The sequence below is a fragment of the Uranotaenia lowii genome, chromosome 1, assembly GCF_029784155.1.
Source record: "Uranotaenia lowii strain MFRU-FL chromosome 1, ASM2978415v1, whole genome shotgun sequence".
Lineage (NCBI taxonomy): Eukaryota > Metazoa > Arthropoda > Insecta > Diptera > Culicidae > Uranotaenia > Uranotaenia lowii.
The window spans coordinates 161,554,248-161,569,155 of NC_073691.1; the positions used below are offsets into that span (position 1 = coordinate 161,554,248).

Genomic DNA, 14,908 nt, shown 5'->3' on the forward strand with positions numbered 1-14,908 from the left:
CATCAAAATAAAAATCTCGATTTTTCCGATTTCCTTCGGTATCTCATTTGGAAATTTTCGAGGATAAAAAACCGAAACTTTGAGCCCTTTGAAGCACCCCTGAATCAAGTCCTATTAAGCTGAAGTTTTTTGGGCCAGTCTACAAAATGAACATAGTCGATGTGCGAAATACGACATGGCCCATTTGGCTGCCACCCTAGTGTACATAGAAAGTGTCTAAAAAAATTTCAACAACTCTCTTCCGCTAGTTTTTGAGAGCTTATCTCTCAAAATAGCAAACCTCTGTTAAAGCTCGCCCTAACCTAAGCTTTCTTCAGGATAACCAGTCCCTTCTGCTAAAGCACTCTCTCTTCCCGAAAAAGAGAGAATCCTTTTCAAACTGTATCCCTCTACTTGAGAGCGAGAAGCTTGAGAAGAAGTGAGATGTGAGCGAGCCCCAGCATCCATGTGCAGCAGAGCTTTTCCCACCTTTAGAAGGATGGATACTGCCCAAAGCTAGCCCAGTACCCGTGAGACTTGACCCGGACACGGATGTGTGCCGAAATCCGGTTCCGGAACTATTGCCACGCGAATTCGCCGCAACCCACCGTGTACGCGCGTTTTGCGATCGTTTTTGGCGGGAAAAGTGGCTTCAGCGATTTTTTGTGTACATCTTTTTAAAGGCCTTCTTCTACAATGATTCTACCAAACGTCGTCGCGGTCAATTCTGCCATTCGGTAACCTTAATCGGTGCGGGGAAAATTTATTTCCACCCTACTTGTGCTTTCTTCGGTGATTGTTCGTGTGGTATGATGAAAATTCCAACTGGAAGCGCCCGGAGCCGGTGGTAAAAAAGGTTCTAATTAGGTGTGATTTTCTGGTGTGGGCAATTAGCTGCCCTCGTGCTCGGGAGCTGGTATGAATGAAGTAAAAAAAAAGTTGGCTGAATATAGAATGGGAGGGTGAGAGTCACAAAAAATCGACTACCAGCTTTCCCCATTTGCCGGGTGGCGATTTCCCATGCCCGTTTGTTGCGAAGTGGATGTGAAAATTCGGTTCATTTGGTGCCATTTTATTATATCAGGGGTGGGTGGTGGTTTAGTGAGCTAGAGCAACAACCACAACAAAAAATATTGGAGCGAAAAAATCGTTAATTTGAATAAAAGGAATAAGCCAGCAGCAGCCATTGTTGGGCCCCTGGAGGATTACGTCGCATTACAAGGGGTCCAACAACCGTTCCAGCAGCAGAACCGGAAGAAGACAGTGCACGCCACCATTCGAAGCGAGACGGGCGCCAGGAGCCCGAGGGGGAAAAGTTCACAAATGAGCAAACTTCATGAATTATGATATTTGGATTTTCAATTAAACTGAACAAGGTAAGAGACCCGTTTCCGGTTGAGGGAAGCGTTTTACCTTAATGACCCGGGAGAATCTGCATATTTTCTTGCTTCACTAATGAAGCTTGGGCAACGATAGCGTTCTTGAAAACAAAAATACTTATCTAATGATAAAATCTGCAGAGTTCTTTGAATTTAAGGGCGTTCTTCTGCAGCTTTCTGACTTTTGAAATCATTACGATTAAATTTCCAGGCGTCCGCATTAATGATTTTCCGTAGTTTTGAAAATACACAATTTCCCCGTAAAAAAAACTAGCCTATCTAACTTAAACTTACAGTTTTTGTTTTGGCACCGGAACACTTTTCGGATCGAATTTAGAACGCGGCAATTTTACTTCAAACTCAAAAAACACCAACTAAATTTCGGTTTGAAGATAAAACGCAGCGTTCTAAATTCGGTTCGAAAAGTTTTCCGGCCCCTAAAAATTTGGTCCTTCGAACCGGATAACCGTGCGGAAAGTGGTTCCGGAACAACAAAACGGACTTTAAGTGAAAACCACCGATCGGCCGAGCAGCAAAAGCGTGAACTATTTTGCGCTCCCAAATTCGCCATCGCAGCGCTGGACAATTCAACTGAAGTGAGAGGCAAATAGTGTCGACCGACAGCGTCGACCGATTCGTGCAGAATTATAATCCAGAAAGAGATGAGTGTCAGATAAGTTCTAGGCTTGAGGTTTTAGAACCTGTGTTTGATGAACTTCAAGAAGTGTGTAGCAAAATTGAAATGATTGTGTTGGAAAGTGAGGAGAAAAAAGGCAAGGAGCTCTACGGTGAAGCAAAGGAAGAAGCCAAAGCCCAACGTGAAGAATAAAACGACGAGCTGCTGCTTAGTTTCGGAGACCGTTTCTTCTAGTTGAAGGGTTCGCTGTCGAAACTTCAAAACAAATCGAAACGAGCTCCAAACGTAGACGACTCTTCTCACAGACAAGGGCATGCTACCATGGGGTCGAGAGTTAAGCTGCCAGAAATCCGATTGCCCAGTTTTTTGGTGGAAAACTTCGCGAATGGGTCTCATTTCGCGACAATTTTCAAGGTTTGATCCACAACAACGGACAACTCGCCCCCATGGAGAAGTTCTCTTACCTTTGGTCATCAATAAGCGGCGAGGCACTCGAGGAAGTTCTCTCTATCGAACTGTCAGATGTCAATTACACTGTCGCATGGGAGATTTTGACAGAACGATACGAGAATAGGAAGCTTATAGTGAAGGCGTACCTAGACGCACTATTTTCACTCGAACCGATCAGAAAAGAGCGGTATGAGAGCATCAACAATCTCATTAGTGAGTTTGAAGAGAACCTGATGATGCTGCAGAAGGTTGGCGAAGACACCGATGGCTGGAGCACCAATCTAGCTCACATGCTTTACTCGCGACTGGACTCTATCACTCTGAGAAGCTGGGAAACACAACACAACTGTAATGAAGTGCCAAAATACGAGGACATGAGGAAGTTTCTGCGCAACTACTGCTCCGTTCTGCAGTCAGTTGCTCCAGCCAAAGAACCCCGCTACAACGTCACCGATCTTCATCAGTCGAGAAGCCAATCAGCAAGATACACAACGTTTAAGTCCTCCAACCAGAGTCCATTTTGTAGTGACACGTGGCACTCCGCGTTTCATTGTGAGAGATTCCTTCGATTGAAGATATCAGAACGTGTTGAAGCCGTCAATCAAAGTCGAGTGTGTCGAAATTGCCTGCAGCCTGGTCATTTTGCGAAGAACTGCACTCGTAGCAGTTGTCGGTTGTGTCAACAAAAGCATCACACTATGTTGCATGCTACGCGATCCTCCGTTCCAAATCCGTCAAATCCGAGACTCAGTTAACTGTCAAACGCACAACCTAATCAAGAAAGCACCCATATTTATCCACAGCAAGCTTATCAACAGCAAAGACAACCAACCATGCCTATTGTTACGGAAACACACACTCAACCACAAAATGAAACACACAATTCACCAAACAAAACCACACAAATAAATTCACCTATGCCAAGCACAAGCCAAAGTTACGCAGCACTACATGTTAAGTCTTGCAGATTTTAAAAATAAAATTTAGGTACCCGGGTTTTGATTAGAAATTTGGTATGAACAACACGAAAATATGTCTAATTTTTTTAAAATTTAATTGCCGTAAATATCAATGCATACGCTCCGTATGCTCCTCAAACGACACCGACAGCGAATGTTTTTTTTATTCGGGTGCAAAAGTTCATATGACCCTAAACATTAAATTTACTCAAAAAACGTCAAGTCCGCCTAAGGACCAGTTAAAGCAGCGAATAAGGCAACGATGCCGATCGAAGGCTCTGGTACTGCTTTGTTACAACCTCGGTGTAAAGATGATGCTATTCCCGTCAACGATGTGCAAAATATCCCACAGTTAACGGCAAACCTTCATTCGATCAACAAGATTGTCAGCAAGGACTACACACCCTTACGCTATAAAGTCCAGTTGGGGCCTCTGCCATAATTCCCATCCGGACCTATAACGAAGCGCTCATCGGCTTACTCAATTTCAAGTCTAAACTCCAGCATATAAACCCTGCCTCTTGTTACGATTCAAGACTAAGGACCTCTCCTCTGATGACTCGAGATGCGGCCTTTACTCGTAGCTCGAGGCTTGATTTCCACGACTATCGTGTGCTCCGCCTCTGTTCGAGACCACTGCAAGAGATCAATGACCTCTCCTCTAACGACACGAGATCATGGCTCCTTTTGGTTTGGCTCGAGGCTCTCTCCTCTTGTGCCGAATCGAGAGCAGCTTATCCTGGTCACACACCTGTCACAGCATACGTCCGGGGCTTTACGAATCTACTCTGATGATTTCCGGCGAAGACATCATTCTACACCGACTCGAGTGACTCACCAACGACGTGAAGTCTCTTTATCCGAAAGTATTCCGCGGCGTGATTACTCTTCTCTTTACAAGTTCGACTGCGAAAAAGGTAAAGTTTTATCTCCGCAGCTTCCGTCGTAAGGAGTGCGTTTTAATCAGATACTCCGCGGGCGGTGGAGGTATCCTACACGATGTTCGCGACGCACCTAGCAGCCCGGCACACGCAGAAGGAAAAGTCTTATCTTTGTATGCTTTACAGCTAGGATCGGACGCACACTACTCGAGGGCCCCCCGCCAAAAGGGCATTGTACTCCGACCGTGGTCCAGTCTTCCTCCTCCCTTTGGCTGGCAACTTTGTGGCTGGCAATTCTAGGCTTTTTGCCCGCCGTATGCTAAATCGAGAACAGTTTATCTTAGACGGTACGGGTCTTTTACGCTTACGACCCAGATGAATCCCGACGGTGATGTTATCCTACCCGGATCCAGTGGCACATCCGCTTTACCCGAAAGTATTCCGCGGCGTAAATACTTTTCCCCCTACGAGTTAGACTGCGGAGACATATCTTATTCCAGCATCCTCCGTGGCAGAGGGTGCGTCCTACTCGGATACTCTGGCAACGGTAACGGTGGAGATATCCTGCAATCGCACGCGACGTTCCAGGCAGCTAGGCATACGCAGAAGGTTCAGTCTTATCTTTGTAAGTCCGCACACTACGCAGATGCACCCCAACAAAGGAGTCACACTACACCGGTCGCAGACTGGTAGTTGCGCTGCGTGGGGACCTCATTCACACGATGAGATGTCGGGTCCTAACTCGTCAGAGAAGGGGTTGCGCATCGAGTTGTGTTAGAATGAGGTATTTACTGACAGAGGATTTGGAAACGAGTATTGCCTTGGAGCGCACTAGCGCGAATTGACCTCCCACTATTGAAGTAAAATGTGTCAAACAGTTCGAGGTGGGAACAAAGGTCAGTGGCCCCAGGTGGACTATATGGCGTAGGGGGCACAATGTTCCTTAGCATTGTATCATGAGTCGTCCAATTGCACCCATGGACCCAGAGTAGCAAACTGGGGGGACGCGGTGGCTCGCCGCGCCTTGGAATGCAATCCGTAAATTGGATTTACCAGCTGGGTTAACAAACTAATAAAAAAAAACTAATAAAAAAACAAACTAATAAAAAAAAACCCATTGCTGACCACGCGCCAAGTATTGGCATCCTCACACATCCTCATCACGATGTTGTCGGCTGACGTGTCTGGTCCGCAGGCGGCAAGCGTGTTGGTGGGTAACCCTTCGAACCTTGGACAGTTGAATACTACGTACTCTGGTGTCTCAACTGTGTCACCGCAGGTTAGGCAGAATGGCGATGGGTCCACCGGTCGCATTGCGAGCTTTCCCGCTGGTGCTGCCAGTTGGACATCGAGGCCTCTCTGACATGTTTCCGCACATCAGGCAAGTGCCTGTGCTCGTAGCAGAAGATATACATATATCTTCCTCTAGCAAGACCGAGATGGGCATGACCCCCGCCACGTGGCGGTGTCTGGAGCGGTACAGGAAACATCCTGGTGGAAAGATCTTACTGATCAATTTGAAGAAAGTTATTCGATGTTACAATCAGAGCTCAATTGCCTTTGCTTGGTAGGGCGCTACAAAGTTTTCATACCAAGCACATAGATTAGAACGATGCCTATTTCATCATTGCTGATTACTCTATTGGTTGAACTCTCATTGCGCCAATCATGGCGTCAAGCAAGGATTCAATTTTTCGCATTTGACCTGTGAATGTCGAAAAAGGCAAGAATACATCAAATTCCTGTAATAATAATCCTCAATAGAATGAAGTTCGGTTCGTTTTCTGCAAGAAGAAGTATTCAAACAGGGAGTAAATTGAACGAAATTTGAGCTCGGCAACGAGATAATTGAATATTGAAAGTAAATTAGTATTTCGAAGATTAAAGGTTTCCATTGAAAGTCAGGCAAATGGAGAGGCAACCTCCACTGTGCCAAATAAAGAGAGTGCTTGTGTACCCACAAAACCCGTCATGAGCTACAATTACGGCAGATCAGATAACATCCATAAGTACCGGAGAGAAGAGCCGGCCAAAAGCCCGGGTCCAACTTCAAGGGCTTATCGTCCCGGACACGGTTAACATTTTCGCCGGCCCACGCATCAACGAAAGGCTGTGACTGTGTATGTTTGTGTATGTTCTATGCGTTCTATGCAAGTTGACTCGAAAACTGACGTGTATGTATGCGCTACTTTCCGAAATTCTCATCAACCCGAGCACTTTATGGTTAAATTAATTCCATTGTTCGCAAATAGTTTCCCAACGTGGATGTACTTGTGAGAATATGCATGTGTGTGCGTGCATAGCTATGGTCCTGGGTGTCCGATGAAATTTGTTTCCAGAATGGTGTGTCACATGAATTCGAGGTGAGTGTTCTGGCCATTGCTGTTATACCCAAACATAACACAATGATGTGTTTACCCATGCGAGGGTGTGGTGTGGGTGTTTATGTGTGTGTTTGAATGTTTGCTTGGCCAGAATGAGGGCAACAATTACCCATTCATGGGACTGTTGAAAGCTGGCAGAGCGTTGATTAATTTTGCAGCATCCAGTCAGCCGCTGATGGTGGAAGGATGAGAGAACGGGGCACGGAAATTGGTCCATTGCACTAAACGCATTAAATGTAAGCCGATGTAATTGGGAGGGTTCTGGAGCGAAAGCAACTCTATCGAGCCGAAATTGATTCACATTGGAAAGTTTCGGACATTTGGTGGTGAAAAAGAAGGAAAGTTGAATTTGATTCATTTTGGTCAATTTTAGGTCCAACAGATTCTGTATGCAAATGAAGCAGAAGCTCCAAGAAAGAAAGAAGAAGAAAAATTGATTCCCAAACTCAGAATCAGATATTACTTCTTATCAGATTCTGAAATAATTTCTCAGTATAAACCGCCAAAACTGCAGGGTAGCGCTGAACCACATGCTGTGTTAGCTAAGTTGGTCGTGTATGATGACAGCATCAATCATCTTCAGTTGTCAAAACGCTTCTGTTCCCAATGTGTGCTTTTACTGTGCAAAAAAAGAACGAATCCAAAACATTGTGTTTTGATTTTGCCTTCGGTAGCAATCCGGAATGGAACGGTAAAGACGAACTGGCCACGGGAAATCGGTCTTCAGGTGCCTCGCCCTCGGTAACGTCTTCGTGAACGTAACAGCTGGCTGATACTCAGTATCAAGCGTCACCGTGGTAATTATGGACTATCGCTAGTCTCTTCGACAATGCCTGGGACTAAGACTATCGATCTTAGTGATCTTTTAGTCCCGTTTGTTGTTGTTCCCACCTCCGGCACCTAAATTCTGGCTATATCTAGCCGAACTTCAACCTCAAATTACTGATGAAGATATCAACAAGATAGTTTCTCGTTGCTTGGGTGTAACTTCCCTTTGCTCCCGAAAGGTGTAGATGGCTCCACTATAGGATTTGTTTCTTTTAAAATCGGATTGGATGTTTCGTTCAAAGAAGCTGCACTGAACACAAAGACCTGGCCACGGGGATGCAGTCCCGTGAAGTTGTGGATCAGCCAGAAACTTCAACTCTTCCAGTCAATTGTCGAAGCAACCACACCGATAGTTTTTTGGCACGGGTCGGTCCACTACCGCACCGATGTCATTGAGATAGACCCTCTTAGAAGTTTGAAGGTTGAAGCGAATCACATGGTTTTCATTCCAACTGACAACGACGAAGAGACCCTAGCTCTCTACTGTTTATTTTTTGATCGGTTTCCTACTGTGAGAGCATCGGCCAACGCTTCTGGAGATTCTCTTCTAAACATTCTCGTTGTATGATGAATTTTCACATAACCGTAGGTCATATGTAGTCTACCAACACACTTCGTCTACAAGTGCGTCAACCGGGTTTCGTCACCAGGACGCATCGACACAAGCCCTTGGGAGACCCCTGAGTCCTTCGACACAGTAGCGCTGCTTCCTGCCTGCGTCATCAGTCATCCTGGTCCTGAGTTCGTTGAAGGCGATGAGGTTCTCCGGATCGCATCTACAGGCAAGTACTCTGTAACGACGAGAAATCCGGAGTTTTCTATTAGGTCTCCAGCACCGGGACGCAACGAGCTAGGAACTACGGAAACCCCGGAGCCCTTCGACTCAGTCGCGTTGTTTCCTGCCAGCGTCAACAGTCGTCCCGGCCCTGGGTTGGTCTGTGGTCAAGTAGTTCTCTAGCTTGCGCTATCAGGCAAGTATGATATCATAGACAGTTCTTCTCCGCGTGATGGAGTCTGCCTTTCTAGTGATCTTCGATGCGGTACTGCATCTGAATCGGCCTACTCTATCAGCATTTTCTACCAGACCATAGGTGGTGTCATTCCGGCTTGCTACTTCGTGCTCCTGTTACGATATCATTGCCTTTACCGAAACATGGCTTAATGACCGTACCCTCTCCAGTCAGATTGTTGGCCCAGATGATGTAGTGTTTTGTTGCGATCGTAGCCCCCTTAGCAGTATAAAAAAATTCTAACTATGTATAGTGTACGAGCCTCCTGATCGTTCTGGCGACCTGGTTTTAGCAGAGTCCTTTGCACGTTGCCTGTCCCAATTCAGCTCTATTTATTTTCCGGATGATGACATATTCGTCATCGGCGACTTCAACATACCCGGCCTAAAATGGCGTTCCTTTCAAAGTGGTTTCCTGTTCCCAGACCCTGTGCGATGTTCGTTCTCGGCATCTTCTAGTGTATACTAAGGCGCCTTGAGTACAGCGACTTTACGTTAGCTGAATGATATCGAAAAGAGAAAACGGACGTATGCTTGACCTCTGTTTCGTTAACGATGGTATCATGATTCAGACAATTGATTCCGCTCTCCTCGTCAAGCTTTCCCACATCACCCAACCTCGTTGGTCTCTCTCGATACCGCAAAGATTTATGTTCCCATGAAGAGATCAGCATCCTTCTATAAAGATTTCAAGAACGTGAATTCAAAATTCTCCATCGTCCTTGAATCCAACGAATGGGAAGTTGAGCTTGATCCTTCCGAACGCAGCGTCTGAGACATTTTAGAACATTCTCAAATACATCATTGGTCGCCATGTTCAGAGACGTAGGATGGTCACAAACTGCAGCACCAGCTACTTTATTGAAGCATTTTATGCCATCTCTGTTGACACCCATCTGGCACATCTTTCAACCATGCTGTACTGCGCAATCTTTTCCTCATTGTGGAAAGAAGCTCACATGTTTCCTATCCACAAAAACGGAGATAAGATAGGTGTGAGCAACTACCGCGGAATCTTAGCTCTATGCGTGATCGAAACTGTTTGAACTGGTTGTTTTGGATCAATTTACTCATTTTGCAAGCATCACTTCTCCAACGATCAGCACGGGTTCATACCTAAACGATCCACGACTTCAAACCTACAGAGTTTTACATCGTCCGTGCAAGACAGCTTTGCTAAGAAAACTCAAACTAACGCCATTTGCACAGATCTCTCTGCCGCGTTCGATAAGGTGAATCACGATATTGCAATCGCAGAGCTCGATCGTTTAGGCTTCTATGGTACCCTATTGGATTGGTTCCGAAGCTACTTAACGGGACGAAAGTTATCCGTTCGTAATGGTGAATTCTTTTCTAGGCAGTTCCTTGCTTCTTCAAAGCTACCCCAAGGAAGTCATTTGGGACCGATCATTTTCGTGATCTATTTCAATGATGTACTCTCGCTCCTCGGCGACACAAAGCTCGCATATGCCGATGAACTGAAACTTTTTCACGCCATGAACGGCCAAGACGATATCAACTTCCTGCAATTCACTGCTTTTGCTCACTGACATAGCTTGCTTGCCCTTGAACCGCAGTAAATGTACTATGTTTTCGACAAAGCTTCTCGAAGCCTTGAATTCTTTTTTTCGTATGACCAAAGACTTCAAACACGTATGTTGCCTGAAAAGTCTCTATTATTGCATAGTTCGTTCTATTCTCGAATACGCTTCATCTGTTTGGTGCTCTTTCTATCAGAACGGTGCTGAAAGAATCGAGGCTATCCAGTGGCGCTTCTTGCGGTACGCTCTAGCACACCTGAACTGGCAAGATCCGTTTTGTTTACCAAGCTATGAAAACCGCTGCCGTCTCGTTGGCTTAGACACGCCGAAATGCTACTCATGCTCTAGTTGTCGCGGACCTTCTCACATCAAGAATCGACTGCCTCGGAATGTTAGAGGATTACTAAACCAGAACCTGCAGCTTGTAACCTGTGGTTGAATCACTACCCATCACTGTTAAGACTCCCCCAATTCTTGCCTCAGGGTCAGCTTTTCGAGTTCAAAGAACTTCAAGGAAACGCTAGATAATTAAGTTTCGAGCTTTGCCCGCCCACTTTATTCCCCTTCCTCAATGGTACAAAAAGGCACTTGTCGACTGATCCGCAACACAATATATAATGGCACAAACTTTCCTACCTCACGCGTTTGCTCTCGGGCCTCTCTCCTTGCGTACACCTCCTCATCATTCGGAACCGGAAATATCACGACCTCCTATTTGCGCGGCGAAACTACCGAAACTGCTAGGGTGGGTTCGGTTAGCCAGAAGTAGTCTGCGGCCTGAGGTCGCAATTCCGTGTCTCCGGCACTTGGTGAGTTTCAGCGGAGTCAGAACGGCGCTGATGGGTGGTATGCGGCAGGTCGATAACTTCGTGGTGGTGAGTCACGACGCCCTCAAGTAGCACGTTCTGTATGGACGCTGTGATCGGCATTCAGGTGAGCTGCCTCGGGAACCGATACCGGAACTCAAGGGTAAATTACGGGGTCCTGGTAGATCGCTTCCACAAACAAACGAGCTTGCTGTTCTCTTTCCCGTGGTTGACCGTAGTTTACGTCGGGCTTCTTTCACGGGTTTGGCACTATTTCTGCAATGCGGAACGATTCGTACTCGGACTCAGAGATTCAACTTAAAAAATGACCATTTTGTTTTGGGTCAATGGCTTTCCGTACCCAGCCGCTAACCCTTCTTGCCCCTCTATCCTTTCTCCGGCTTCTCCTCAGCAACTCAGCCTCCATGATCTGCTGGCGTGTTCAACCCTGAACCCCATCATGCATGACAGGTGCTGCCATCTGGTGCTGTGTGCCAATATCCTTCTGTGCATATGTTGATTGGCTGCATTCGAGGCTTTTTCGGGTTCGAAGGTAGGTCTGCTCCACTCTACACTTAATCACCAGCACTTCCTCGACATTTCCATTTACGCGATGAATCTTAACAATCTTGGCTAGAACTTTTCCATAGTTACAAGCTCTACATTGTCATCCGCCTGAACAATAACGGGGCTATCAGGGCTTTCATCGGCATTCTAAAAACTTTTAATCGCGTTTCCGAACCTTGTGACTTCGACGTCTCGAGGAATGTGTTCCGAAGACAATTTTAAGTGTATTGTGTAGTTTTATGTTGATATTTATTTTAATTTGTAAGTTATAGTTAGTGTAATCATTAGGATTAACATGTGATCTGTTGAGGTTTTAAACAATAAACAATAATCAAATAAAGCTCTCCGGATCGGCACTGATTCCCTTGCTGAGGCAGACTTACTACCGAAGTAAGCAAACACGTTGACAGGGGTTTTCAGATAAGCTTGAAAGCACGGGTTTCACATTTTGATTGAGGTAACATTTTTAAGGATAGGTTTATGGTGGATTTAGCATGATAAATATGACATTGGCCAGGACAGCTCCTACCTTTTGAACAGGGCAATGGCATGGCAGCCTTCTGGTAATTACGAGGCTGATGGGACCTTCCCATTGTAGCTTGGGTGATGTGGACCGGGTCTGATGTAGCTTAGGTCGGGTTTGGCATCAGCCAATTAACCTTTGGTGGGTTCCGGTGACGGGATTACGAACCAGATCTATCGAACCTCTAGGTTGCACCTTCCTTGATGACTGGAAAGCAAAGCCGGATGTACCAGATCGATGAATGTTGGTTAATCGCCAGAAATGTAAAATTGTTACTTCCGAATTGTGGTAACAATAAAGCTCAATTTCCGAATTTTTAACACACCTTTATTCGTTCGAAGTTCGGCGAGTTTTAAATTCCTACGGTACAAATTTAATTAGATTCCAATCTTATCTGGATTACTTTTTCTAGCTTACGTTTAGTGGCCTTTTCCTATCTAGCTCCTGTCTAGATTCTTGTTGTAGCCTCCGCTAGTCACTTCACCTTCAATCATTTTCTAATAAATTAACAATTCTTAACTTTCTCATTACTTTCTCACCTCTGATAAGCTACAGCAATGTAGCATTCGTGTACTTCCAAGGGAACTGTGCCTCCACTATCCGATTGCGCAATTTGGCTAAGATTTAATATCTTCGTTTAAATATGCACATACTTCATTAAATTACACTGGCCTACCTTACTAAATTCAGAACAAACTCTTAGCATCAATCAAAAACAATCCACTATTGTACAGAGAACTTCCTAAGCTGCAATCCGTTTTGAAAACAATTGATATTTTGTTTACGTTCTACTATTCTCCCGCCTATTCGATAATTCTCACTTTTCACGCCTTCTCACGCCTAGCAGTATCTCGATGCGAGAACTGTCATCAAAACCGAAGTGTGTTCAATGCCGTCGATACTGTAGGCTCGTTCAGTGACACTCCCCCCCAGTTTGTTGACTCCGTCTCTGAGCCTGCAAACTCTTCCTTAATTTGCTCATCTAGCGCCACAAGCTTATCAACTGATTTCGCGTACACGCCTTTACCCATCGTGATTGTTTCGGTGCACACCTGCCCTTCTCGAATAGCACGTCCATTTGGCCAGCAGTTCTTTGGAAGCTGGAAATTGACGATCGTCATATCGAGTTCGGTCAATAGCTTAAACCCGTCGAAGCTGCTCAACAACCAGTGGTTTGGTTTGAGCGTAGGTACGGCATCGTTCTCGATCGGAACATTGGTGAGCGGTCATGAATTTGTGTTGACTTCGACCTCGACCAAGACATTCCTGAATTCTCCCATCTTCGGGCGATGTGGTACCTGTAACTCAGCTAAGATGCGCTTGATGGATTGCAGAGATTGTTTCCGCCCCCCCCCCCATATGGGGAGCTGCCGGAGGACTGAAACACCAGGCGGTGGTCGCTGATACACATTCTTCAGCCATCTTGTGGTCATCGATGATAACGAAGTTGGTTTCCCTATTGCTGTAGCTGTATAAGTTTGAAGTTAAAGAGCTAGCTAATTTTTTGTAGACCCCACGGATAGAAGGACATACCAGAGGACCCCCCTTACTCTTCTCAACTCTACCCCCTATAGCCACTTCCATTTTTTTCAAATAATCGGTACCGGCATGTGCGAACGGTCGGGCCAATGTGGCTGGTTGATAGATCGGTGCGACATTTATAGCGGAAGGCGGACAGGCGGTTGTCATCGATTCACCATTCGGCAATTGCACGACACGGTCAAGCTCCTCTTCAGGGTCCCTCACTGTCTTGTGGTCGCAGGAGGCAATGTGATACGTGTAGTGTACCATACTTAGCGATTCTTCCGTCGACGCCCCGCCGTAGATCGTCCATCCTAAATCAGTCTTAACGGCGATCGGCTGACCAGGCTTGCCTTCTCGACTTTCCCTCACAAGCGGCATATTTGCATGTTGCACACCGATCAGTAGACGAGGCCGGATATTGTTGTACGACTCCAGGGGAATCCCTTGCAGATAGGAGTTTTCTGCCTGGAGTTGTTTCGCGTCGATGGTCTGAGACGGTAATTGAAGTCCGCTCACTGTTCGTACGTCCGCTAGATGGATTCGCTCTCCCTTTAGGCAGGAAACTCCGAAGCCTACACTCTGACTGTTATCTTCGATACGATGTGTGCCTCCAGTCCACTTGAGACTCAAAGGACGTGATTCTCCTGTCAGGTTCAATTCATCCGCAAGATCTTGGTCTATAAGTGTCACCGAAGACCCGTCATCCAAGAAGGCATAGCACTGGATCACAATCCCCTTCCCATATACCACGACTGGAACGTAACGGAAAAGACTTGTGCTGGACCTCGACCGATGAGTGTTGCATGACCGCTCTTCCCGTGGCGCGGGGACAGGCATCTGGATCACAGTCGACTCTGCGTTCAGCTCTTTGTGTAACAACGGGTGGTGTATGAAGGTGCATCCGTTGACTCCGCAGTTCTGGGATCGACATCCTCCTCTATGCTGCTTTAGGCAATTTTGACACACGTTAGCTTCACGTATCGTCGCCCACCGTCCATCATACGACAGCTCCCGGAATCGCTTGCATTTTGCAAGAGTTGCGCAAGTTCCCATGCAGACAATGCACGCTGCGATATAAGGTTTCCTCACGCCAGTTGTCGATGTTCCGCTACATTCAGCGTGAGTATTCACGAAAGCGGCTCTCCTGCGCGGCTCCTGGGTCGGATGCAATTCTTTGGTTTGACGCGGCCTCGAAACCAAGCAAGCATCTTCCCCGATGCTGTAGATCCATTCGCTGAAGGTCACCAAGTTGACCTTGCGAAGACTTCTGGTATGTCTCGTCCACTGTAGTTGCATTGGCCCGGGAAGTTTGCAAACTAGATCGTTCAGCAACGAAGAATCTCGCTTCAGCTCTTTCTGTCCACAAGCGTCGATGGTTACGGTTAGATTCTGCACCTCAAGAGCGAAGTCGACGATTTTGTTCATCGATTCAGAGTCGATA

At 46.1% G+C, this 14,908-nt stretch overlaps 1 protein-coding gene across 8 annotated transcripts in view; it reads left to right on the forward strand.

Moving 5' to 3' along the window:
• The first annotated feature begins 516 nt into the window (after positions 1–516).
• Positions 517–14,908, forward strand: part of LOC129740721 (peripheral plasma membrane protein CASK) — a 214,080-nt gene continuing 199,688 nt past the window's right edge. For all 8 annotated transcript variants that reach the window (XM_055732491.1, XM_055732492.1, XM_055732497.1 and 5 more), the window contains exon 1: positions 517–1,355. In XM_055732491.1, the coding sequence (XP_055588466.1) occupies positions 1,323–1,355 (33 nt within the window). In that variant the 5' untranslated portion in view covers positions 517–1,322. The remainder of the gene's footprint in view (positions 1,356–14,908) is intronic.